General features: G+C 35.9%; 1 protein-coding gene across 1 annotated transcript in view; it reads left to right on the forward strand.

The window, feature by feature from the left end:
• Nucleotides 1–27,997, forward strand: part of CACNA2D3 (calcium voltage-gated channel auxiliary subunit alpha2delta 3) — a 437,844-nt gene that overhangs the window by 396,191 nt on the left and 13,656 nt on the right. Inside the window, exons 30-35 of the mRNA XM_065642557.1 lie at nt 1,976–2,038; nt 5,636–5,706; nt 14,792–14,867; nt 18,574–18,626; nt 20,226–20,281; nt 23,778–23,889. Coding sequence (XP_065498629.1) covers nt 1,976–2,038; nt 5,636–5,706; nt 14,792–14,867; nt 18,574–18,626; nt 20,226–20,281; nt 23,778–23,889 — 431 coding nt within the window. The remainder of the gene's footprint in view (nt 1–1,975; nt 2,039–5,635; nt 5,707–14,791; nt 14,868–18,573; nt 18,627–20,225; nt 20,282–23,777; nt 23,890–27,997) is intronic.

A 27,997-nucleotide genomic window follows, 5' to 3' on the forward strand; every position in this document is an offset into this window, starting at 1 on the left:
TTCTTAAACAGATTGAGATAGAAACCCTGTTATCTTCACATTCCTCCAAAAAGATACAGATTCTTCTTATTGTGTTATGCTTGTTTCCAATAATAATGCTAAAATGTTAGTATCTTTTTAAATTCCGAACAATGCTAGTGAGTGACTATGGCTTAGAGATTTGAGACATGGCCACTAATTATCGAACCGAGGCGGTGTTTTCCCAACTGTGTATAATCCATAAACTATGAAACTAAGCCTACACTCTTTCTTGTCCAGCATAACTATTTTTACTTATTTTCTGCACTGTGGAGCAATATTGTTTCTAAAGCACTATTTTTAGATTATGTTTCATACATGAGGACTGAAAATATGTATCCTCAAAAGAGCTCTTTATTGATTTAGCTCCTCTCATAATAAAGTTAGTGGGAGGTTTATGATTGACTTTGGTGAGAGCAGTGTTCTGGTGTTACAGTCTGCTTCTGAAATTCCACCTTTCACACACCATTGAGGTTAAGTAGCTGCCTCTTCTGAATGCATTAGCTCTACTCGATTCTTTGCCAGCATCATCAGCTTTTCACACTGCATTTGCCAATTTTTGGCTTTCTAGCAGATCAAAGGTTGGAAATGAGTTGTTTCAACTTCATTTTTGGTGAGTTTTCTGTCACTGGGGGTGTCTGTAGTTTAGGTTCCCCTATTAGAATGAAAATCCTCCATTTGTGTTAGGGAATGATGTCAATTCCAAACTTTTGCCTGATTGGAGCTTCTTGGCCTTTTTAAAAACTAAACTTCAAGCCATCATTTCTGCAATTCTGTTCTTCTTCAGCCCCACAGAACAGTCCTGATACGTCACCAGAATGAGAATCAGACGCATCTGCACATCTCTTGAAAAATCAGACTCCATTTTCACAACATCGTGCACACCTACTATGCCACAGAACTGCTTTCCTCTCTAAAACTGCAGAGATTTTGCTAGATGTGCAGAGTGTAGCAGAAAACTTATTTTATCTTATCTCTGTGCAGCCCATTTGCAGCAGGAAAGATTTTGAATTAAAACCAAAGCCATGATGATTCCTATATTGGAAGACATCCTACATTTTTTTTACGCAATGCTACAGAAAATTCAAAAAACAGTTACAAAATGTTTGCTGATTTAGACCAACAATAGAAATATGTTAAAGGTTTAACGCTGAGGTAGGTATTTGGCAATACTGAAGAGAAACAGTTATATCAAGGTTTGAGTAGAACCTTATGTTTAAGTTCTGAAGCACAGTAATTAAAACTTTGCCTGTAGCAAGTAATTCACTTGAGGTTAAAATAGTGCATGCAGCTATGGAGAGAAGCACTGACTTGGGTTTACCTTGTTTCATACATTTTGTATGTCTGACCTACGAAAAGCTAACAGTTCTACCTCTAAATCCAGTTCCCAATTAAAAACACAATTTGAAACACTTTAGGAGACCTGTGGGGCCTCTTTTACAGAGGTTTCTGGTCCCATCCCCCAATGAACAAATTAAAAAATATTACCTGATCCCCTGTTGGTCCTCCAGGCTGACACTGTGTTTTCATTAATACATCATTAGGGTAATGACATTGTGCTGATGTTTTTCCCCAAACACGGGAGAAGCCATCAGGAGCAACAAAGTCTTGTGCCTTTGGAAATGTAGTTATAAGGAAAACTTTTAAGAGTGGATTATAAAGACATTGACCTTGTTATTTTCTTTTTTTTTTTCTTTTTTTTTTTAATAATAATTGTATCTCCTCCCTTTCTGTACACCTCTTTGGGGTTTTTTTGCATGAATCAAATGCATAAAAATTAAATGAGAAAACATCCTATAAGTTGAGAATACATTCACTTAGAAGTTATGTAAGCCATTATAACATCCTGAAGGCTTTACCCATTTAGAAGTCACTTGGAATTAGAGTAAATTAAGTAATTAACTTTTTGCTATATCATAAAATAAACAAATTAAAATTGTATTCTATTATTTTTCAGGCAATCAACTGTTATCTAATAGATAACAATGGTTTTATTTTAGTGTCTGAAGACTATGGACAGGTAAGTGAAAGATTTTTATTCAATCTTCTCACGTAACTTATTTATATAAAGTTACTTCTTTTTTTTAAGTAGGCCACTATCTTAAAATGTTAAGGAATTAGTAACATAAAATTAAAAAAAAAAAAATCCATCAACAGAGAATGCTGGGGCAGGCTCTCCTCTGAAACTCATAAATGTTCCCTTAAAGGGCTTTTCTTTGCTGCGGAAGTGTCTGTCTTCCATAAAACATTTTTACCCCAAGGAAAAATATTCCCTGTGGCATTTTTGCCACATGGAAGGGTTGGGGAGGGAGGGAGGACACTGCGGCCACGGAGCTTTTACGTTCAAACTTGAGATAATGAAATTTTACGGAGCTGTTAGCTAAGGAGTTTGTTTTCTGAAGTGGATTACAGTCATTGAAGGATTAAAACTAAGCACTCAGCATCACAACAGAGAGGACAAGAATTGTGATTAATAAGAAGATAATTAAAAACATTAATTTTCTTTGACTCTGTGGAAAAAAATACTGGAAAATGAATGTATAATTTGTCAATCCTGGAAACCTTATGAAGAAACCACCACCATCTTCATTAACTTTTGCCTGAAAACTGCTGGGATGGTGCCCCAGTTATGCCAGCATTGTATGAAGTTGAATTTCTTTTATGTGTTGGGATTGTGAATAGAAATACCCATACTCCAACTGAGCCTTCTGGTGAATTAAATTTGATATGACTGGGCTGGTTACTGAGAAACAGTTGTTGGAAAGAGCTTCGGGTGACTTGGAAGAGTGACTGAAGAGGAGATAAAAACTTAAAGTGAATAGCAAAAAAGAAGCCAAACTGAGCTTTACTTTTCATTTACAAGCTCTAATTATTGCAACCTTATATCTGACAGTTCTGAAAGTAAAGAGAGACAGATACTTTTCACCTTTGCACAGCACAAAAGTAATTGCATGTTTCCTTGTGATCCCACTCTTTCCTGCTCCATTTTGGTTGAGACCTTGAAAAGTTTATTAGCAAGTAATGTACAAGGGAAATACAATTTTTCTGAAACTATTATCCTTCCAGTGGGTATTAGAGCATGCTGGACTGTCTCATGTGGTAGTCATTCTTCATGATGTCTTCTTATATACAAAACTGAGCACCAAAATGGATAATTTTGTTTTAGTTTATTAAATTTATTGCTTCCATCCCTTTGCAATGTCAGTCGTGTTCTGAATATAATTCCAGGATGCACACAAAATAATATGAACTAAAAATGCTTAAATACTAACTGCATTATGTTAGAAGCAGCTGTTTGGGTTTTTTTTCTCCTGTATCTATCAAATCTCTATTTTCTACTTAGCTGAGCAATGACCTAAGAAAACCCCACTCATTGTAGAATATAATCTTGATACATTTGAAACATTTTTGTCTCATTATTCCCCCTGTTGTTGTTGTTATTCACAGGTACTTAACTGTGATTTGTGTAACTGATTTGCTAGTTGGTAGTTGGCTACAGCCAGTAAATATGATTTGGAAGAGATTTTTCCCTTTGGTATGTTACCTGATACTAGCTATTACATATTTCTGTGAAGAATGTAGTGTTAATATGAACAGCTGTTGGACCAGAACTAGGCTAGAAATGTGTTATGACGTAGTTTTTAAATTATTTGAAGAAATGTTGATTCCTGCTTATGGATACATAAAACATCCAGCATATGTGAGTCCAAAGGTTCTGCTTGTGCTTCTCTTACCTGGGTGCTGGGGGAAAACCAGCTGAGAATCACGTGGTGTTGATGGAAGGTCAGGAAATAGCCACTGGCAAGATCTGTGGATTCTTGCTCCTATGCCACTGCTTCTTAAAACACATAGGGAGGAAACCTTCGTACCGTTTCATGGAATAAGACAAATGGGGGGTTCTGCCCTACCGGGCATACCTGGTTCTGCCATATTCAGCACTGGTAGCTCCTTAAAAATATTTAGCTGCTTAACTGCTGTTCAGCTCAACCATTAGTTATGATAGGTCTAAGCCTAAGATGAATAACAAAGTTGTCTCCAGATTCATATGCTAGAGTAATATTATGTTAATCCTAATGGTATATGTTTGTTTATTTTACATGTGTATGTACATGTACACTCTATATATATTGGGGACAGGGAAAGGGGTAGGGAAGTGAGATGAAGCGTTGTCAATTACTCGCCTGTCTGGGATTGCTTCTGCACTATGGACTTTCCAAAAATGACCTGAACTGCTCCAAGAATCTTGTTTGGCATAGTGTAATTCTTCATCTGAATTGCAACTAAATTCTAATGTATTAAAAACAAAAAAAAGATAACCTGGATGTTACTGCTTTGAGGGAGAACTAGCATTTATAAATGGAGCTTTTGTGGAGAGAACTGTCACTAAAACGTCTTTATAAGACTGAAGCACAACTTGATAAATCAGGTTTACTAGTATCTAAGGTTATACTAGTCATTTATGGTTTGTGCTTTTTGACATTGACTGCCTCTCCAACGGTTAGGATAATCTTTCTTCATCAGTCAGCTAAGGGCTATTGAAGCTAGTATTTTTAGTCATATAAACTACAAATGTTCCTCTTGTTTCTAGGAGACTTTACACACCCGCATGTTTTGGAAAATGTTCCAAGTTTCCCCTGAGCAAAAAAAAAAAAAAAAAAGCAATACTTGCTTTTTAGGTGGAGGAATGCCTTTTTGCCTCTTTTGGCTAAGGCTGTAACTTTTCTGCCTGTGAGCTCCCAGGTGCATACTTGAGGTCAGCTAAGTTCCTTGTAATGGAATTGGGGTTTAATTCATACAAAACCTATGGAATCCATGCAATTTGAGAGTGTAGTGCCCTTTCCCCCCCATAAATTGTGGGATTTCTCCCTTTAAACAATGCAGAGAACATACCAAATCCTTCTGGGAGTTGAGGCTCTAAAATAAAAAATGGCTTCCCAAGCTAGAAAAATGCTGTACAAGCAAGATTTTCCAATGCCATATGAATGGCTGTGGATGATGGAGTCACTTCCATATTACATACCATAGTCATAACATGAATGTTTGTTTTCTCAGCAGAGATTTATTTTTATTAGTCCACATTTACTGAACAAGGAAAAAATGAGTAATTCATCAGGCTGAGTGGTTTTAAGTATGAAATGACTTTGAATGGAGTTAAAATTTATAGGATTGATGAAATGTACTGTTCCAGCTCCTTAAACAGGTCATGCAGGAATTATAAACAATGCTTTTTTATGAATGTTTATGAAATCCTCTCGCAACCTGTTTATATTTTTTTTAAGCAATATTTTAATCACAAGGGTTTGTGATCAGATTAGTGTATTTTCTTTACAAGCTTTAGGTTTGGATGGCTTTTATTTCCGATATTAGATGTTATATAATGTACCTCAATATATTGTATAAGCTCTCACATCTGCTCAAGGGTAATAATGTAATCCCTGTAACTTGCCATGACTGTAAAGTCCTCTTCAGTTTTTATGTAGCAGTAGTCCTGAAAACCTATCTATGTAACTGTCAAAGCCACTCTTGTCAGATTCTAGAATATGCCACTTTAAATTGCATCTGGCATTGTTTTGCATTTATCTAACTTCCGGTAGTTTCTTGCATTTTCCCCTTACAGACTGGTTACTTTTTTGGGGAGGTTGAAGGGGCTGTGATGAACAAGTTGCTAACAATGGGCTCCTTTAAGAGGTAAGAATTAACTTGACTTTTTATCTCTTAAAAATGTTGCAAAACCAAAATAAAACAAACCCAAAGTCATATAAAAGGTGGTCAAGACTGGCAATGTGGCTGGATTCTCATGATACCGCTTTTCCATATGATCTGAGTGTAACTCAGTGCCATGCATGTAGAATGTCAAGAATATTGGAGACAGCCTATAGTGTGTTTCTTGTTAAACGAACAGTTTATTTGACTTCGATGCTAAAACTGCACTTCTCCTGTTCCTGCTGGGCTCAAGTGGAGAAGGGATTGGGCCATATCTACTACTGAACAGTTTTAAATGGCTCTAAAGCAAATCATTGATGCAACATTAAACATTTTGACCTGTAAAAAGTTGGAGATTGCTCAAACTAGGCAGTGGAAAATGCCCAGCTGTTAAAGGGACAGAATTGTTCTACAAGTAGTTCATTGTAATTTGCATGCTGACTCACCTTTGAACATTGTTGTGACTATCTACCTGGTCTTACTCTCATGATAACAATAAAAACTAATAGTTATTTTATGTGTCATCCTTTGAAATAAATCATGCATCCTGAGGAAGTGAGAAAGGTCTTTTCCCTTTAACCAGTACCACAAAACTGGAGTCTTCATGGCTTTCACACAGCCTGAGAACTATTCCTTACCCCTTTGTCCTCTTCTAGCATGAGAGAAGTGCAGACTATATATATTATACTTTTCCCTTTTATTTTCATGTGCATTTCTAGTATTTAAGAAAAGACACATCACTGGTCCCATCAACCACTGAATTTAGTTATTAGTGGGGGTGTACACAGAGGCTCTCAAAACAGGTAGTTTGTGTGCTTTCTTGGTAAACCAGCTCTCTTAAAGGCAGAAAGCTCTCCATGCTGCCTCTGCACGTTGTAGCTGAATACCACTCCCAGTAAATGACTGACCTGAAATGGAAAGATCTAGCACTCACTGAATCATCCCAAATCCCAGTTTTTGAGGGTGGCAACCTTCTGGTGTTTAGCACTACATTCTTAACATATGCTGTAAAAAGAAGTGAAGTAATACATATGTATAGAATGGGTTCTACAATGAAAAGATCTGTTTATACAAGAAATGGAGCATTTCATTTGGTGCAAACAAAAACATACAGTCAAATTCAAAGGATAATGCTTTAATTTGTCCCAATTTGTTTCGTCCTGCCTAGCAAAGTATTTCAAACAGAATATCTACTGAACAATTGATGGTGGTAGGCACCAGCATTGATGAAACAAAGGCTGCATGGCTCAAGCATTCCATCTAAATGGCAATGGGTGCCAGTTTGGCATCGATCGTTGGCTTATGATTTTGCTGGTCTTGAGCTCTGAGGGAGTTAAACAAAATGAAGCCACTAGCTCAGTGCAACTGAGCTGCATGCTAAAGAAAATGTAAACACAATGAGCCAATTATTTAAGCACAATAAACAGGCCACTGCCAATCAGTTAAAAATGGGAGAGAATCAAAGTGGTGTAATTGCACTAAATGAGCCACCTGCTGTACAGCAGATAGTTCTGTGCAGCAACAACAACAACAAAAAGCCCGAACTGTCTTTGAGCTGTGCTAGATGAGGCCTTTAAAATCAATTATTCCAGCAATATGAAGAAGAAATCTTCACTGGTTCTCATGAAAAGTACTCAGACACATTTACCATATTTTTAAGATTATTAATTTGTTTGAGTGGAGTTGTGTTTTGCTTTTCCAAAATTTATTTTCTATGTAATAAGAAGAAAATTTAAAAAACCCACTGAATCGATGCAGTGGCAAAATCTGTTAGCAGTACCATTTCCCTGGGAGCACAACGATATAGATATTGCATGCGTTATGCTTGTCATTACTGCTCTTACTATGGAGACTAAATCAGAGAGCAAGCGCTGTTCATTAGCATTTCATTCTGACGATATCCAGAGCCATCCTTCTTGCAGTTTGCTTCATATATGACACCTACCATCCAGCAGGTGAATTACACAACTTTGCCATGTTTGATCTGGTCTGGCTCCTTTTCCATTTAGATTAGAAGTAGAAGGTTCTATGATTCCTGATCTTCACTGTACAAGAGTTTACTAACATCCCCAGTGACCGTGGGGATGGAAAGTCTTCCTTTTGCACAATAAGCTGAGTGGCACTGCAGATATGTGCTGCCACCTCGCTGATTCATGCCAGCTTTCAGGCTCCCCCTCCACAAAAGGAATGAAATAAGTCTTTGTGTATTCTCTCAACTACCACTAATTTGAAGGGATATAGAAGTTCTTTTTAGGATTGAGCTGGAAGTGTTAAACAAAAGAGGGTTGTTTGCTGCTGACTGTATTTCTTTTCAACTTGCAGCACGATGAAATTCAGTTTTTGTGTTCGCTGTTTATTTTTTAAAGTGAGCTTAAATACCTTCTTCCCACCTCAATTTCTTTAAACTCAGTACTTCTTTTGAATAATGTGTACATATGTATGTATGTATATTTTCTTAGTTTATGGGGTTTATATTTAGGGACAAAAATTATCTCAGTGCTTCCACAGCAACGTGACATGTTCTATGATTTCATTTAGCAAAATGATGTTTATCTTATACCCCAAATGTTGCACACAGTTAAATAATTTAAATATAATTTAAATTCATAATTAAATAGATTAGGATGTGCTTATGGAAAAGTATATGCTTCATGTAACTTAGGAAAAAGTTTCTTTATAGTTTCCTCAGCACTTTGTTTACATAAAAACAGTGGAAAAAGTAGATTCAGCTTCTCAAAGCATGAAAATAGAAAAAAGCCACATTAACCTCAGAAAAATTAAGGGCTATTGGAGCAATCAGATCCCCAAAGAAACGAACTTAATAAATCTATAAGAGAAAATTAAATATCTCTTGACTTCAAAACACTTTCATCCTTTCCAGCAGGAGGAAAACTAAGCAATTCTGCAGGACAAATACGGAAGCAGCAGCATTTCCTCTTAACAGTTCTGTTTCCACCAGGCACACCCTTGGCCTCTGAAGAAGAATCTGTGCTTTGGTATTTAATCATGCTGGCAGGATATACAAATGAAATGGTACACCCCTGGATTCCATCTTTCCCAGATGCTAAGACTCACTCTAATAGGTTCTTGTTTCTTTGAGAGTTCCTCTCGTTTCTCATTTTTTCTTGCCCTGTTTCTTTATCTTTTCTCACACGCTCCCCAGTGAATAACACGTGCTGTCTTTGCCCTTACAGCACAGTATGGCCCCAATCCTTCACCCATGTTCTCCAAGTGTGTGCATGTAGAGGCAGACTTTCATCTCTCTGTCTTGATTTGCTTTATAAGCAAAACCTAGCAAGTGTTTTGCCTCCAGGTTATAAAATTATAAAAAAATTCGGAAATCTTTACTAAGCTACTTGCAAAGAGCAGAACATTCTTAAAGCCAAATCATGAAAACAATAACTAGTTGCTCACCAACAGGACACTATTGCCACTGAGGCAGCACAGCCTCCAAATGAAGGGTATTTTTTAGTTTAGTTAAGGCACTCTTTCTTATTTAAGCATTCGTTTTAATAAGATATTCTTGAATGTTTGATGAAGGTGTTAAATGGACACATACTTTAAAATTGTGTTTATTTTCATGTGGATTTTTGCAGTCATTGGTTTGACCTTCTATTAATTTGGCAGTGTTTCTGAATGTAGATGTGCACTTCGGAGAAGATCAGTGATAGACTGAAGGAATAATTTGAACTGGAGTTAGTGGAATTTGCAATTGGACAAATGCAACTGTGATGTAGCAGTTCTTATATTATAAAAAGTTTGCCTGTCTTTAGTGATGATTTATTTAGTAAAAGAAAAAGTAAGCTCAAAATAGGGTAGCATAAATGCCACAAAAAATAGTCAGGTAGATGAATAGGCATTTTTTTGTATGGGCAGGCAGAAGACATTCAAGGGAGGAAAATGAGCAGACCGTTTCCAATAATTATCTTCTATGTTAGCTGTCATGTGCACTGCAGAGCACCTATGAGGCCTGCACCCTTGATCTTGAATTTCTAAATGAATAGTATGTAATTGTACTTCCCCGAAGAATGACATTCCATTTTCTTCAATGAAAGAGCTGTCAGAAAGGCAATAATATAGCAGACTGTCTAGTACAGGTTTACAAGTAGGTACAAAAGAACCAAATAATATGTCACTTCCTCCTTGTCATGACCAACAAGAAGAGCCATGTTCTGCCGTGTTGTTTTTTGTTTTCTTTTGTGTGGTTTTTTGTGGTTGGTTGGTTGGTTTGTTTGGGAGTTTTTTGTTTGGTTGGTTTTTTGGTTTGGTTTCATTTACCAGCTGTATATCTGGTTACCTATGCTGTGAAACTCCCACACTGCTGTGTGGTATGTTTTGTGCTCATCTTTTGTCCATGTGACATCTAAAATTAATGTCTTAAAACTGAGCGTGGGCATTGTTAGAGTTTATATCTCCGTAGATATTACCACTAATTCAATGCATTATATTAGTATATGGGAATCATTTCACCCCCTTAAGAGGAAACCCAGGCATGTATACTATGGAAATGAGTTGTCATTCTGTAAGCTGGAAGTACAGGTTGAGTTATTGTTTGTATACATGTTGTGCTTTGGATCACCTTGGCAATTGGGAATAGCTGAATAATAAAGGCAAAGATATGTGGTGACAAGTTTATTTTGTCAAAATGCTGTAATTTATTTTTATGCTTTTCGTTGATTTTCTTAGTGGTGAAAGGAATTAGTCTGACAGCTTCTGGTACTAATAATCTGTCTGACAATGAAGGTGACAGAGCCAGAGCAGCAACAGCACGGGATTTCTTACAGTGTCCTTACATCCTCACAAGGACTCTCTCTAGACTTTAGACACTAGTTTCCTCTTCATACCATTCAACACTGTCCCTCCTTCCCTTCCTTGTGAGAATGTCAGACAGGCTGCATATCTTCTGTCTGAATTAACAAACATCTTTCCACCAAAAGTGAGCTGTAGTCACCATTAATTTTTATGTAGACTGCTGAGTAAGGAATAGTTTCCATAATTAGGGCTTCCTGTATTATTGATTTCCTTTGCTTGGGTCTTTGGAGCACTTCTTCCTTTTTTTTTCTATGGACTTGACATTTTCTGTACTTGAACAAGCTCCCCAGGGAGATAGTCACAACCCCAAGCCTGTCAGTATTCAAGAAGACACAACGTTCTCAGACACATGGTGTGAACTGTGGAGTTATCATATGCAGGGACAGGAGTTGGACTCGATGATCCTTGTGGGTCCCTTCCAACTCAGGACATTCTGTGATTCCATAGTAAGAAGCTGCTTATTTCCCCACATTGTATGAAAACCCCCAAATCTTGAACTGGTGACAAAACATTTGAAATATTATGCATTGAAGATCTTTCAGCTGTTATAATTGTCAGTGATTCTGTTTTTACGCCACCAAGTAGAAATCCGTAGGTGTGCTGAAAATCTATCTGAAAGCAATAAGAGTATCTGTTTTTATAGCCTGTGCTGCTGGTAGGTCTTAGAAGATTAATTTTCTTGAACCAGATTTGTACTCAGTTTTAAGTACATTGCGAAGTACAAGACTGGAATTTACTATGGCAGAAAATTTTCACTAAAATGTGTTTGGCCCCTGAAGTTATATATGATGGAGGTGCACATTTAGTTTTTGGTAAGTTACTTTCCATTCGTTAAAGATGATTGCACATTGTCCGTGTTTGTTCTGTGACTGATGTTAAAAACAAATGCTCTGTAGACTTCAGTGACCAGGTGTGGAAATATGGGCAGTTAACAGCAGGGTGATGTCAGAAAGTCTCAAGCATGTTATCTGTAGCAAGGGCAAAGCTCTCCTGTGAGGTGCTGTCATGCATAGCATGGACTTGGGCATCTAGATGGATTTAAAATTAGATTGTGGGAAGCAGGCAGTTATGTTCACTAACTATATTCAGTTGAACAGGATACCGTTAGATGCAGTTATTTAAAAGTGAAATACAATCACTTCAAAAATGGCAATCCAAAAGCCTTTTCTTTCTGCAACACTGAGTTAAGTCTGTGAGAAAAAGCTTATTTTCTAAAATCTCAGGAAGACATTAGCAATAAAATAATGCTCTGGAAATTATACCTGGACACAGAAGCAGCACAGATTTCAACATGGTTATGGGCTTCATCCAATGATCTTTGAAGTGTCTTGCAAAGTTCCTATTCTTAGTGTGGAAGAATCAGGGCTTTTAAGATCATTTGGCAGTAATGCTTTCACTGCTATGTTTTGTACATTCTGTGTGTGCGATAGTTGTTTGAATTGTCATTAGAAACTTTCAGATAGGTGTCAAACCTGCCAACTTTGAAAGTTAATGAGATGGGAATGCATTGTTCAAAAAACCAGAACTCGCTCCAGATTTTGTTGAGAATTCTACATCTGCTACAAACCTTTCTGAGGATTTGTTCTTTTTTTTTTTTTTTTCTTTTTTAAAAAAAACCCAAACTTGGATACATTATCTGTTCTCTAGTTTGTTCCTGAACCAGAATCTTCACACTGGAAACACCTTCAAATATATTTAGTAAGACGAAACTCATCATAATATCATCCATAAATGATATTCAAGCATTTCCAAAAAACAATTTTGCAGTGTTCCACAATTATTTTGAGGTTGTTTATTACAACTCTTCCCCTCAGCCATCACTCTAAAGTTTAGTATTTCTTTCCCTGTTAAATGAAGGGAGTTTTTAACTACATACGTGTTAACATTTGCTCATAGTGTAATCTTAGATTGTTGTGTACCCTGTACAATACAACAATATACAAAAAATAAAATGTAGCATGTCATGGCACAATATTAATTATATTTCAGATTATTTGTGAGTACATCTTTCAGCTTTTAATGCCTTTTTATTTTTGAGCATTTAAAGAATCTAGTACATCTAGTACAATGTAATACTTACATGAGAAATGTAATACAACTACAAATATTTAGAGGAGAAAGGCTTTTTCGAAAATTTGATGTAAAGTTCAAATTATAACAGATGTTCCACATGACACAATATAATAGTATTTAATTAAGGCTTCTTGGCAGAATAATGAAGTCCACAGATTTTCCAAACAGTTCTAGTGTACGAAATTAAAACTTGAGAAACTTACTGCACTTTCAAACACCAAATGGTCACCAAACTCTTTATATTGAAAAAACCATTTGCAAAGAATAAAGGCAAAACTGAATGCTATTCTACTTGTAACATTAGATATTGAATGAAGCAGGATGGGACCATTTCATCCATGTAGAATTCCTTGACTACTCTGCAGAGAGCACATTAACACCTGTAAGCTGCCCTTGCCTGTGCTTATCACTTGCTGCCATCCCTAGGAGGTCCAATTGGATGTGTAACATGGTCCTTAGAGGAATAAAATAGTCGAGGCAACCAAGACCAGAAAGGCTGAGCTATAGAGATTACCTTGCAGGGGCTGGATTCTGACCGTTGTTAAAGGGGGAAAAAACTAAAGGAAATAAAAAGCTAGGGAAAGTGGTGTATTACTGCATGCCATACAGGCAGCACAGCTTACACCATGTACTGCTCTGTTTGTCTTGGCAGATCTGTGTGCGCGGATCTGGCTGTGGGCGTGATTCTGCCAAATATGGTCAGTGGTCAACTTCCACCCATGTTTAGGTCTCTAGTTATGCGTTTGTCTACCATGTGCCTCTCTCTGCCAGTCCACAAAACAAGGGCTACCTGGCCATTTCTATTCTGAATATGAGATAAAATTAATAATGTAAGCAGTATGACTATGTGCTGAATGTTTAGTTGAAGCTGCAAGATCAAATGTATTAGATATTTTGCCTGTAAGCCAAAAAGAAAATGTAGGCATAATGAAGAGGCTTTTAGTGATGGTTGCTGTCACAAAATTAGATCAGAAAAGTTATATACAGTTTCTACCACAAGGGATTACAACATATTATTGCTACAGGTTGCAATGTTTCATGGCACGCAGTGCAGAATGCCTCATGGTGTTGCTGAATGCATTTCATGACCTGTTTTTGGCAGCTTCTGGGACATGCTTTCTGTAGCTCAATTTGTGTGCTCTCCTTTCTCTTCACTTAGAAGCAAGGCACACAATGCAAAATGTTGAAGTCCCATCTCATACATCTATAAACCATCTGTGTCCAATTGTGTTCCTTTGTCTCTCTGATGATGCAAAAGTCAAATGGATATGTTCAAATAATACTAGTAACTTTTATATTTACATTTTTTGCAACTTATCAGCTAAAGATTCTTTACATCTGCTATAGATGTTAAATGCTTTTTATGTGGATGAATATGGTTAATTAATTGTTCTCTGGACAGACAGATTTAGAGAAATAATCACAATTCCATATACTGTCTCTGAGTTCTGGATTTTACATTTAGATCTCTGAAGTGTATCAATGATGAGTAAAATCACAAGCAGAAAGAAATTTCCCTGTTTACTATGCATCTGAGGAGGCTTCTAGCATGTGTTTATTACAGCTGGTACCCAATGTGGAATATTTTGCCCTCATGAAAAGAAGAAAAAGTAAACCATCCTGCTTCAATTATCTGTACTGTGAATACACTGAAATTCCACCTGTCTCTGCTTTGGAAGCAACACGTTGTTTTTACAAATTATTTGGCAATGACAACTGAGATGCTGGAACTGTAGAAGTATCTTTCTGCTTTTGCTGGAGCTCAAGAGTGGTCTGTTGTGAGAAGCCTCTCAAATGCATAGGCTCTTTTGCTTTCTGGGGCTAAATGTGCTGATCTTAGTCCAGGACCAATTGTTTAAGCATCCTGTTGAATGTGTATTCTCCTCCTCGCATTGTTTATATCATTGTGTGTTACACTGTATGTCTATCTTCCCTGCTTTCTCCCAGTTATGCTTTTCCTCTGTTCTGTAGTCCGATAAAATCCTTACAATTTTTTCAGTGTTTCTTACCTTTATTCTCCTTTGTGTAACGTGTATTTTAATGATCCCTTTCCCTCTTTTTCCTGCTGCTGCTGCTACAGTTTTTATTTTCCTGTCTACTTTGTGGGCAGACTGTTCCACATCATCATTATTATTCCACTGTGTTTTCTTCTTTTAGTCAAGCAGTTTTCTGTTCTTCTCTGTAGAATTACACTTTATGACTACCAGGCCATGTGTAGAACAAACAAAGAGAGTAGCGACAGTGCCCATAGCTTACTGGACGTAAGTATAGTGAATTTTCTGAGCACCTTTCCATGCAATCATCAAAGAAAATTGTTGCAAATATCTCATGGCCATTGTAAGTGCATTATTTTGATTTGGAATGCTTACAGCTCTTGCGTTTATCCTAGTGCATACAAGGAATGGTTCATTATAAACAAATGCAAAGTGTTAAGCACTTTCAAGCTCAAATACTTACACAATCATTTTTATTGCTGGGCCAGGATTTCTGAGGTTCTGTCAGGATATTCTTTGCACCGTGTGAATCCTCCTTCTTAGGACTTTGTAAATTTGGCAATAGATTGTGCTTTGTTTGGGAGACTGAAATCACAAATGCCTTTTCTGTGTGTAAACACATACATGCAGAAATGTAATTCAAAATAAAAATGGAGATTTTTACATATATATATATAAAAATATATATATGTAAAGATTGATTCATTGGCAAGGCATACACATCAGTGATTTTAACACTTTTTTTTTTTCCTTAGTATTCAAAGAAGTTGTCTCTTAAAGTAGAATTTCAATACATTTAAACTCTTGTCTTGCAATCAGATCTGAATACAAACCCTGTCCCTCTGCAAGGCCTGACTAGAGTCAAGCTGGGTCTTGCAAGGGCAATACTTCCTTGTTGCTAACTCAAACATCTAGGTAATAACTTCAAGGATATTTTATAATCATGTATGTGTTTTACATTGCTATAATAATCTATCAGTTGGAACTGATAAGGTGGTAGACAAAGTATAGGTTTTGCATATTAAAAAGGAACCATTTTAATGAACACATAACAGTATTAGCATAAAAAATTGTTATGTAAAAACAGCATCAAAACACTCTAGCAATTTTACTAGTCTGGAAAAGTTACCTGATAGTATTTTTAAATGCACAGACATCCAGCTAGAAAGAATAAGCCTACACGTAGTTAAGCTGTTGAGTAAATGCCAATGTTTCGGCAGCTTCTAAATATAATATATTACTTCTATGGTTTGTTTAATAATAATATGCATTTTAGGATGTTTACATATTTACATGACTCTATGTTTTTCAAATACCTGCAAATTTGGATTTACTGCACTTATCAGCCTATTATCTGCTAAAGCCTGAACCTGAAAAAATACTATCTTGACATAATACTACGTACCACCCTGTGCAATGAGACTTACATTGTCAGTGAAGTACAACAGGATGCTGTGAATCACATTTGCATGAAAAATTTTAAAATATATTAAAACCGTTGGCAACAATCTTTCATCCCAAGGCTTGGGGCTTCACCTCAGTTTGTATAAGCACTCAGTGTGTAGAGCTGAAGTATTTCTCTCTTACAAGTGGGCAAGAGATTTTCACTATTCCAATTTTTGTCCATGCTGTGTTTTCAGAGAAAAAGCTCTGCAACTGTTGTGGGACACAATGAGACATGGCGAGCATGTTCTTTATTTTTTAAACATAGTCAAACTCTTCTTCAAACCTTGAGTTTTTGTGACGTTCGACATGAAAGATGGGCAGAGCTTTTATTATTTCATTGTTTTCCTGTTGATTCAGCCACTTCTAATAACTGTGACTACAGGGAAAGTACAAAGAGAGCTTGCATTAAAACCAGGTAGGGCTAGATTCCTCAAAAGTGGTTTTTTTCCTGTTTTTATACCCAGTTTTGTACATATAGACCAGGTTATTAGGCTGTATTCAGTACAGTTTCTACATAAGCAACATGTTTGTTCATAAATGTTTATTCTTTGAGAACTATGGTTTTAGAAATATAGGAATAGATATAGGTACAAGACTGAGACTCCTTAAAAAGTTGATATTTTAAACAGCATAGAAGTGGAGCACAGGCATCAAAAATTGTATGACTGCTAAAGGATCTACCACAACATTCTGCCAAAATCCTGGAAAGCAGGTGTCAGGGCTGGACCCCTCTTTCAATCATAGCTTTTTAGGCTGTGGGGCCAAAACAATAAATTAGGGATGGACTAGATTTGTAGATTGTCTGGTCCATTTCTTTATCAGTATAGGATTGCTTCTTAAAAGAGATCGAGATACTTTGCTATTTAGCATATTTTCGTATTTAAATTTATTCAAGTTCTAGATAACTCTCCACTTTGCTGCAAATATATCAGTGCCATAGAGTAACTCAGTTCAAGACCTTTTTCTCTCAATAATGGTTTAGATATATGAAGAGAATAAAACCCCTGCAGTTTTTGCTGCAGTCTTTGAAGGAACAGTCTTTGTGTGGAAAAGGCTGTCTTAGTAAAATCCTGTTTCATGAGAATGCATTTATATCAATGTAATGAAATGTTTTTCCACTAAAATTTCAAAACGAATTATTTTTATCATTTCTATTCAGATACTAATGAAATTTTTTTAGATATATTGAGTTTTCAAATTTTCTTTTAGTTCTCATATGAAAATACTTTTACAATGCATAGTATATTTTAGAGTAAATATCTATTGTTCATAAGTAATATTAAATACATTATTTTACATTAAATAATTTGGCATTATGGAAACAAAAGTATGCAATCAAGTTAATTACTTGGGTGAGAAATTTCAGGTTTTCTGATTTGGAAGGGAAATAAATAAGATGTCCCAGTGGGCTGAAATTTTGTTTTCCTTTCATCTCTAGGAAAGACTTGTAGCTTTTTATCTTTTCCTGTAAGACAGTCCTTAATAGGCAAAAATCTTTACTCTCTCGGGCATTATGCATTCTGCTGGCTTGCTATTTCAGCCTGTATGCTATGGATTGACACTCATTCATTGGCTCTGTGCATTATCAGCCCTGTCCAGAAATACTCTTTGTGGCCTCTGGAAACTTCAAATGGCCATATACTGCTGTGCCAAAGGGCACTGCTTCACCGAGGTTCTGATTCAGGATGGCTAAGCATGGTGTTAGGAATCTAAGTAGTTCTCTTAAAGTCAATGTGATTTCTGACATGTGCTAAAATACTCTGTTGATACGGAATCTAAGTAGTCTGCAAAATGTTGTGCTACTAGGAGACCCTAACACAAATGAGTTAGACAAGGACAGATTCCTCTCCAAATGTCTGGAAACTGACTGTTCTGCCTGAGGTACCTTCTTAAAAGAATAATCCTATTGATATTATTTTCAAAAATAAAATATTCGAAATGCAGTGGAAGTACTGTAAACACAGGATTTTCAAAGTATTTGCTGTATATTTGTTATGATCCAGAAAAATGGAGGGAGGAGGGAAGAATCTTACAAGCTACTTAAAGTGCTTACAACTAAGCTTTCAATATGACACAGATAACTTCATTTCGGTAAATTCAAACTCCAGAAGCTTTTCCTAGTCTAATTAGACTGAAGTAATGAATAAAGATCTACATTATAGAGGGGCAAGCCTGTGAATTGCAGCCTAAGAACAGCTCATATTATCTACCAGAGCTGTTTCTCCAGCAATAGCCTGGGAAATAGGAACCCCTAGAGGTTAAAGATTTAAGAATCATTTGCAAAACTTTCCTTTTCCAACTGGTAATCTGTGTTTATGATCGCCCACATTAAAAGGAAATGTCATTACTATATATTTTAATATTCAGTATAATAATATTTGCCTCTTCATAAGCAAAAGATATTGTTCTTTTTCTCATGCTACCCATGTATTTGAATATCCATAACATTGTCTTTACATGAAGAATTCAGTTAAGATATAAATACTGTACGTTTTGCCTTTTTATTAAATTAGTTGCTTCTCTTCAGCCTTATAATGCCTTCTTTGCTGCAATAAAATGGATTATGACTGAGCTTGTCTTGTAAGTAAATTTTATCAAGAACTTAATATTTGTATGGATTAATGAATATTTTTACTTTTGAATACTGAATGTATACTTGTACTTTTTGCTTTTTACATACATTGTGCTGCTTCTATTATATGATTTTTATTACAGTAATATTGGTTAATTTTTTACTTTCAAATTTTTCATTGTTAAAATCTGAGAAAGTTTTGGCTTTATGATTGCACGGTTGTACTTTTTACATTATTCATAGTCTTTGCTTGTATTCGTATGTCTTTGCTTAGTAAGTCTGGCAGATCTCAATATACAAACCAAATTTATTTTTGTGGTTACTGTTAAATTTTACATAAATGTCTGGCTGTTTGTAATGCTGCTTGGGTGGGCAGTTGTCAATATAGCAAATTGTTCTAGTGATTCACTGTATTGTTTGTCACTTTATGAATTTCTATAAGACGGACCTTTTACAGAATATGTCAGATAACGTATATTCTGGATGTTGCTGAATTTTTTCACGTGGCCTAATTCTTCTAACGTTTCAAGTTAATAAATAATGAACATTTTCTTTAAGAGAGATTGCCTAAGAAATCACAAAGAAATATCATATGGAGAAGAGGAAACCTTAAAATGTATCTTATATTATTAACCTATATGTTTTATTATTGTTCTTATCAGAGAGCAGATTTGCAGATTTAACTGAATTTTATCTTTATTGCAATACATCTAATTTTTTCTTGTAGTCATTTTGTTTTAATTGCAAATTATATGAGCTTTCATCAAAGTTTGGAATAAGAGTTAAGAAGAATTAACAGAGTGGTTGTTGCCAGAGGGCAGAGATTGATCTTAAATGCAGCTTTCAAAGTAAATATCAGGGAAAGAAAACAGGTTAAAATAAGACTTCGATGCTAGCTATAACAGCTTGAAAATTTTCCAGAAACTTTCTGGTTTATAAGTGTTGTAGTTTCATGTCCTTATGATAACCTGGATGTTGGTTTCACATTCTTTACACTTACAATAACTGACACACTGACACATTTTGGTCCATTCTTCAAAGTAAATTGCAGTTAATTTTAGTGGGAGAATTCATTATCTACACATCTAATTGGAACAGATTAGGCACTGGTTAATCAATCTTTTCTGCTCCTAGAAATAAATTAGTTGTATTATTTTAGTTCCAGAATGTAATGTAAGTATTCTATCTGTACTTCTGTACCATAGCCAGGACAGTTATCAGTCTATGGTACTTTACTAGAGTCAAAATACCCTGTGTAGTGAAGTAATAAAGTTCAATAATATTAAACAGTAAAAATACTGTATGCTGCCATGCATTGAGAATTTTAATGGACAATTCAAATAAGATCAATAATTTAAATTAATAACAGGTAAATCTATTATTTATTCATGGGGTTATTTTCAGAATAAATTCTCAGTGGCAAAATACAACCCAGGGAAAATATGAGAATAGGAGTAGTTGATAATCCCAGAGTTATGCTAGTAACATGAATATCAGTTCTGTGTTAACTTTTGTTTAAAACAGGCTTAATGGTATCAAACTACTGCCAGCTTAGTGTTTTGCAAACATTCTGTGGGATAATATGAAAATTCTAATGATTTCTATAGGTTCCTTGTGGAATTTAATCTATGCAGTTGGTGGCACTCTGATCTGACAGCGAAAGGTAAGTGTATTTTTTTTTCCTGCCTATAATGCTAGAAATGGCTAGATTAAATTGGATTTTTGAAATTCAAATGTGTATAAAATGTTTTAGATTAAATCATAGATGTCTGATGACAGTGTTTCCCATGTCAGCATCCTTGTCTATGTTAATGTTTCCCAAAACACAAGGTAGTTAAGATCTTCTATGAATAGTGCTTGTGTGTACTCTAGGAATACAGTACACTACTATAATGGAAAAGGTAAAATACTAGACAATGTTTAAATATGTGGTGGTTTGTTTTGGTTTGTTTGCCTTTTTTTTTTTGCTGGGGGGGAGGGTTGGGGTTTTTTGTTTGTTCGTTTTTTGTTTGCTTTGTTTTTAATGTTCACCTTCATACCAACACAGTCTTTGTGAATAAAGCAATTACACTAGTCTGTTTCTGCATATACTACATTTTTTCTAGTGCAGCTGTAATATGTAGGGGGTTATTGTACTGGAAAATGCTATTTCAACAGAAGTTCACAGGAATGTGGTCATTTCAATATAATTTCATATAAAAATAATTTTTAAGACTTAAAATAGTAAATTTTATGCGTTTATTTTTAAACAAGACTTTTTTAGATGAATTAAAATTAAATTTAATCAAAATTATGTTTTGAAATGTGGAGGCTTCATTTGAAATAATGATGAAATTATAACAGTTCCCATAACAATTTGAAGTTTTCTATGTCAAGTGTCTCTTGTATTTTAGCAGACTTCTTATGGCATTTCAGAAGTGTTGCTCAAAAGTAAAAAGCTAATTTACAAGAGCAGTGCTCCTCAATTGGCTGTTTCACAGGCAAAGTGTGCTGCATGCCGTTTACGTTATAATGGTTTAAACTGCATTCTTCAGCCTCATATTTGCAGATTTGCATATTCCTTAGCAAAGCAGGGGTTAAAATTTCTGCTTTAGGCTTCAGTTTATATTTGCATTGCCTGGATACTAGGCTGTCTTTACACCAAAACAATATCTTGTCTGAAGTTAAAGATATCGGGAAAATGGAACATACTGATGCCCTGGAATATTCCGATATCCGCTGTAGTAAAAAGATACTGGAGCTCTTCTAGCAGAAGGGTCTATCTTGGAGCAACTGGAAAGTATGGCAGTCAATGGCAAAGCACGTCGGGCTACTGCCTAACGTGTTGTAAATGCTGCATAGGGAGAAGGGGAGGCTGAGATGAGTGTCTGCTGGAGGTGAAGATTTGATAAGAACCTTCTGGAGATTTAGGTGCACGCACTTAGTGTAGCCTTTCCCATGCTAATGTAAAGGGTACACTGCATCGCAACACTGAAGGCAATTCTTTTGTTACATGACATGAAACATCCAGTGGTACTTGCATTGCATATCAGGGAAAATATCCTTTACAGACAGCACTTCTCCTTCATCTCATGAAAATGAATGTCTCTTTTGTATTTTAAGCATGTACTAACTACAGAAGACAGGAACTAATAACTTGCAACCTTTATTTTCTTGAAGGCAAAGCTATCATTACAGCACTTTGACAGACAAGTGTGATTGAGAGCTTTTCATTCATGTTTTAGTTGAAAGTGGAGTTTGAACTACATAATTCACTTGCTCCGTTTCTCTGATGAGTAAGAGTATTGAAAATACCCCCTCATTATGCTCATTGGAATGTCATAATTTCTGCGGTACTGCTTGCCCAGTTCAAATTTGGTTAGGTAGCAAGCGACAGTTGTGTAGAAACCAACATATGTTAGTAAAGCAAAAGCAATTGAGATTTCACAAGAGAGAAAAGCATGTGCTTTGGTACGTTTTTCTGTAGGTGTGACATTACCACTGAGAGTTGTAATAATTATGACTGCACTTCATGAAATTAAAAATCATGATCTTGCACTTTTTTTTTTTTTGCTTAATAATGCTTAACAAAGCTCAGGAAAAAAAAATCATCTCTTCTAACGGGGAAATTGCTTGCTGCTCAAATCATGACATTAATAGAACACCACATATTATGCAGATCCTAGAGGGTCCCCACATACCTGCCAATTTACCAAACCCTAGTATTCTACACAAGGTCTTATAATCTCAATCACATTGTAAATGAGAGAGAAGAAACTGATGTCCTAAACCTTGGGCAACCCCATCATCTTCTGGATTCTAACGAGATGCTGGAAATCTGAGACCCATGGATCTCTGGCAGTGTCTTTGTTACACAAGCCATATGTTGATACAAGTGAGGGTAGACCCAAAATACATGTGATAAATTTCAGTCATTCTTGGCACCAGATAAGGAGAACAGAAGAGAAAGGGTGAAGGTGCAGTAGAGCTAGTCAGACAATTCTTAAGAAAATGCTAAATTGTAAAATATGTCACAACTATAGTGAAAACATCAGAAATAAGAAAACTTTTCTGACCCAACTTTAGTATCTTCCTTGAGATCCATGCATTTCAGGGAATATTTTAAAATTATATACAAAAATTATGAGAAGCTCAGAAATGCATGTCCTAGTGAGTCATGGTAAATGCAGTTTTGCTTATTCCCCTGGCACTGTGCAATAGATACTCCACTGGCTCTGAAACAGATTATCTTGAATGGAAGATCTGTCGAGTCCAAGAGCCTGTTCAGTGTAATCTATTTTTGTCATGCCTCGTCTTGTTTTCTCACTTAGCAATTAGTTTAAGATAGGCTTAACATTCATGCTGATGTGCAAGTGTACCTCTGTGTTAAGGAAGAATGAAGGGGTGAGGAGGAAAAAGAAAGGGAATGAGGGAGAGACAATGTCCAACAGATACATCAGTGTGAAAGTCAGAAGAGCCGCCTTCAGTTCCCAGCTTTGCTGCTGTCCTGTAGTTTGACCTTGAACCAGTCTCGCTGCTCCCTGGTACCTCAGTTTCCCGATCTTTAAGATGTAAATAGTGATGCTTTCTTTTCCCTTGCGCTGCATGGGCTTCAGATTAAGTGTGTTACACAGTCTTAATTGTTACTATTTTAGGAGCAGACAGCAAGCATTAGTTCTGGGCGGAGTAACGCTTCTGCCCCTCACCTCACCCACAGAATAATTCTAACTGATGAAACTTTGCAAAGATCCCCAAGCTGTAATCCAAAAACTGTTTCGGCTTCAGTAAAATGTACCACAGATTAGCTGTCAAATAAATGTAACCCCCCATACGTAATCATTAGAGGTGCACAGCATCACTGAAATCAAAACAAGTCCGTCTTGAATTTGCAGAGAAAAAAATACAAGCTTGTGCATAAATGTAAAGTAGGTTGGTAATGACTAAACCATGAATAACTACTTTAAAAGTTATGTCTTACAAAATTACATTCCATGGATAAACTTTTTTTTTTTTAATTGAAAAAATAGTGTTATGCACTGCCTAGGAAATCTCACAGGGTGGCAGAAGCTGAGTAGTTTCCATTTTCTGAGAGCTCTGTAATGCAGCATCTCATGTTGTTCAGAATTTTGCGTGCTATTCTTCCCATGTTAACATCAAGATATTTTTTCTTGTGCCTATAGCGCAGAGGTTGAAACAAACCCTAGAGCCCTGTGATACAGAATATCCAGCTTTTGTTTCCGAACGCACTATAAAGGAGACCACGGGGAATATTGCTTGCGATGACTGTTTCAAGTAAGCCCTTTCAATTTTTTTTTATACAACTGTTTGTGACAAAGCAGTAAAACTGATTTATTCAAGGTTATGTTGAAGAATGTACAAGTCTGTTATATCTTATGTAATGACCTCTGTCAGGGTTTCATTTCTCTTATTACAGAGATACTTTAAAAGTTTGATACTCTTTAATTAAAGTAGTGCCTATTATTTTCTATCAAAAGGTGTAAAACCAGTAGAGGTTTATGCTAACTTCAAATAATAGTGAATATTTTAAGACTTTTCCTGGACACAGGCAGCATTCTAATGGAATATTCTGTAAAGATTTAGATACAAAAATGTTAGTGCTGCTAGCTCTCCTATACCAGAGTGAAATCCTGCTGGATAGGTTAGAAGTTCCCTTGTGGTACCGTGAGATCTGGTTGTTTTACTTGAATGCCAAACAGTGTTTCTGTCTTAGAATTGTGAGGCTGAAAGTGTGTGAAAGGATTACAGCTATCCTCCAAACTTTCAGCCTTGGGAAGCTGGGTTTGTAGTAACGAATCTCACGTCAGCGCTGCAACTGTGTAAGTTCTACCAGTGCTGCTGTAAGTTGTCCCTCTTGGAGTTAAAGGAAGAAAAAGACTTCAGTCTCACTTTCGTCCTTCATACTGAAAATGTATTTTCTCTGCATTTAGTGCCTATGCGCCGTGACGTTTTTATTATAGTTATGGTACACTGTAATTGAATTACACAGGTGGTGTTTATGCAAATTTCTGTACCTCAGTAAGTCTCTTAATTGGCCATCCTTTATACCGAGAAGTCAGCATCACAAAGGAGATGAGTATTTACAGCAATAATTTGTCTATCGATATAAATGACAAGAAGAATGTATAAGTCAAACAAAAATTGTTACAACTCTCCCTTTCCAGACTAAATCAATACATGATTAGCAAATAAAGGTGAAAACTATTTCTCTTTGAAGTCAATAGATGTGCTTCTGGACTTGCTTCTGAATTTTCCCCTTGATATCTTAATTGTTTTAAAACAGGAAATAGGAGTAAATACACTGGAGATTTATTTTGAGTGCTAATATTCACCTTTAATTTGCTGCTGACCAATTTTTAATTATAAGGAATGTATTAATGTCTAGCATGAATAATTGTTTTTATATGGCTTTGTGGGATAGAAGTATGAAAGTGCTTTGTAAATTGATCCTAGGGAACCCTTTAAGTGTAACAATAGGTCCCACTGCCTGAAAAGTACACACTCGACAAAATCAAGCCGTGACTTTTCCACTTGACATATCAAATACAATCTATGTTACATTGCTGTGAGTGCTTCATGCCAGCACTGTAGAATTCAAGCAGCCTTATTTTATGATCATTTAGCGGAAGATTGCTGACAAGTTGTGCAACAAATTATCATACATCTCTTATGTTTAAATATTGCAAACAGATATGATTCCATGAAAAGATTAATTTAGCAGGACCAGGTTTTCTCAAAGGAATGCAGATTTCCGTCTGTGTTCTTAGGTAACTTCAGGTCAAAGCAAATCACTTTCAAAAATAACACAATTCTGCAATACTTGGACAGCACTGAGTTGGAAACTGAGTTTAGCGAAAATTATAGTATTTCAAAAATAATGCGCTAAGATCTTTTTCATAGAAAAACATTTTGTGTTCCGCAGTGGAACAAAAAAATAAAAGAAAACCCTGTAAGTCGCAAACTGATCTCAAGGCACCCATTATTTTTCTCCGCAAGCAATGGCAAAACCTAAAGAAATAATCCAGAAGAACTATTAGATTCTCATGGGAAAGTTCTTCGTTATACCGTTTACCCACTGTCATTAGCAATCTACAAATTGCATCTAAGATTGCAGACTGCACTGGATTCCAAATATTTTTGTTATAACCCAGGACACTTTCCCGCAGAACAGCTAAGGAATTTGACCCAAAGTCCTTTGTAGACCTACATCTTCTGACCCAGTTTTCTGTTTCATGGCCCCAGTACCAATAAATATTTTTACAAGCAAGTGTATTGCTTAATAGTTGTAATTTAAGAATGATGGGCTCAATCAGACAGAATTAGGGTTCAACCTTATATGCAGTGAGTTTTGAACTGACACTATGTTCAGTCGTTAATCTGCATGGCATCTGTTGCATACTGGGCTTTCGATTCAGATCCCGTTGAGTCAGCGGGATTATTTTGTGTCCTTCTTGGATCCAGTTATAGATTAATCTGTTTGGGACATATACTTGCAAATCTTGATTACAAATAGAAAAAATATATCCGTAAATATTTAGCTGAATATGCATCCACTCCACTATTGCAAACTTATTTGAAAGACAGTGGAAAATTCAGTGTATTGTGAACACATTTGCAAATAAGTTGTGCAAATACTCTACTGCAAGAAAATTTGTGTCCCGAGTTACTTGTTTAAGCCCCTGTCTTTTGTTCCCACAGTGTCAAGCACTACTCTAGAGCCCTTGTCAGGAAAAGGAGACTAAAAGCAGTCTCTTAGTAGAAGTAAAAATGATGACTGATGTTAATTGAAACCTTATAATGTTACTTAGATAAGACATTTTGGAGCACAAATACTGTGTTATTGCTAACAAAATCACAGTCGTAGTCAACAAGGTCACAGAGTGACAGTCAGAGTCTCAGTCTTATTCCATACTGGATGTGCTGTTACTGGTCTTAGAGAAACACTCCACACTTCACAGTTACCAAGGGGAACTGTAGTTATGAAAACTAAGACTTGTTCTCAAAAATCGTTCCAATCATAATTTTTAATCATGGGTGCTTGGATTCAAATCAAAGTATCCTCATAAATAAATCACACAGTAGAAAGGACTACATGGTAGTTACTTTTTAAATATATGGCTCACCTTTTCAGCCACCTCTGAAAACTTAAACAATGGTAGGGCACCTATACATTTAAGCAGACTTTGAGTCAGATGGTAAATGTGTACAGCCATATAAAATACACTCTCTGTATGTAAACTTATCTTTTACTTGCAAAAATTAAATGCTACTTTGGGATAATTTGCAATGTTTAAAAACAACTTTCAAAAACATAGGTTTTATTAAGAAAGCAGGAGCCTAAAAGAAAGTAAGAATGAACATAAGAATGTCATTAGGGTCAGGGTTTGGCTGTCCCACTCCATAATTTGTTGTTATTCAATATCCCAACGATTATTAAATTAATCTGTTATTTAAACAGCAATCAAAACCAAGTCAACCCACATTTTTAAGCACTGTCAACAAGAGAGAAAAACTGGGATTTTTAAAAAATCCAAAACGCTTTCATATTTTCCAGTAAGCTCTTCCCTTTTGTAGCCAAAAACTGGGGAAAAAAAAAAAAAAGAAGCAGCATTTCTGCAAACCGAGATGGCAGGTTGTTAGAAGTTCTATGGCAGCTTCAGTGTTTGAAATAGTTAATTGCTAAAGGGAAACATTTTTTTTTATCAACGTTGACTGTCACTCCTTCTGTTGAGTCAGAACTAGACTAATGCCAAATGCACTTGGTATGGGTTTAAAAGGTCTTATGCTGCTCGGAGATGTGTTTTTGATTAGACACTAAATTTGAAGTCTTTGGCTAAATAAGCATCTCAATGCTGCTTGCAGTTTTACGAGGTATTGCCCCAGTATGTTGGCCAATTTTTAATACAAGTAAGTATGTCAACCAAAGTTCTTCAGCAGTTCTCACTGGTTACATTACCAGGTTTTGCTTTCTGGTGATCTCAGCATTGCAAAGTTTAATTGCTGATACTTAAAAAGCACTAAAAATGTCTAAGAAAAGCATCCTTAGACAAATTTGTTAGAAAGGATAATGGCTGTTATAATATTTGACCACTCATCTGTTTATAGAACAAACCAAAAAAAATTTCTCTAATTGCAGAACTTCGTTTTGCATGAAAAATTGGGTGTTTTCATCTAGCTTCATTTAGGAAAATACCGTTAATTTTGGCCTTAACTCAGGCTGCTATGAGTGTGGGTATAGATATTCTGACTATGGGTATATTCATCTGGCTATTTTTGTATTAATTGTATATTTTAAAATCTCAAAGTAACTGTTTGAGTGCATAGTTGCCAAATTTGCATGTTCAACTGTAGAAACTGTAGGTGTACAAGTCAGGCAGCAGTT

Source organism: Caloenas nicobarica, chromosome 11 (assembly GCF_036013445.1).
Source record: "Caloenas nicobarica isolate bCalNic1 chromosome 11, bCalNic1.hap1, whole genome shotgun sequence".
Classification (NCBI taxonomy): Eukaryota; Metazoa; Chordata; class Aves; order Columbiformes; family Columbidae; genus Caloenas; species Caloenas nicobarica.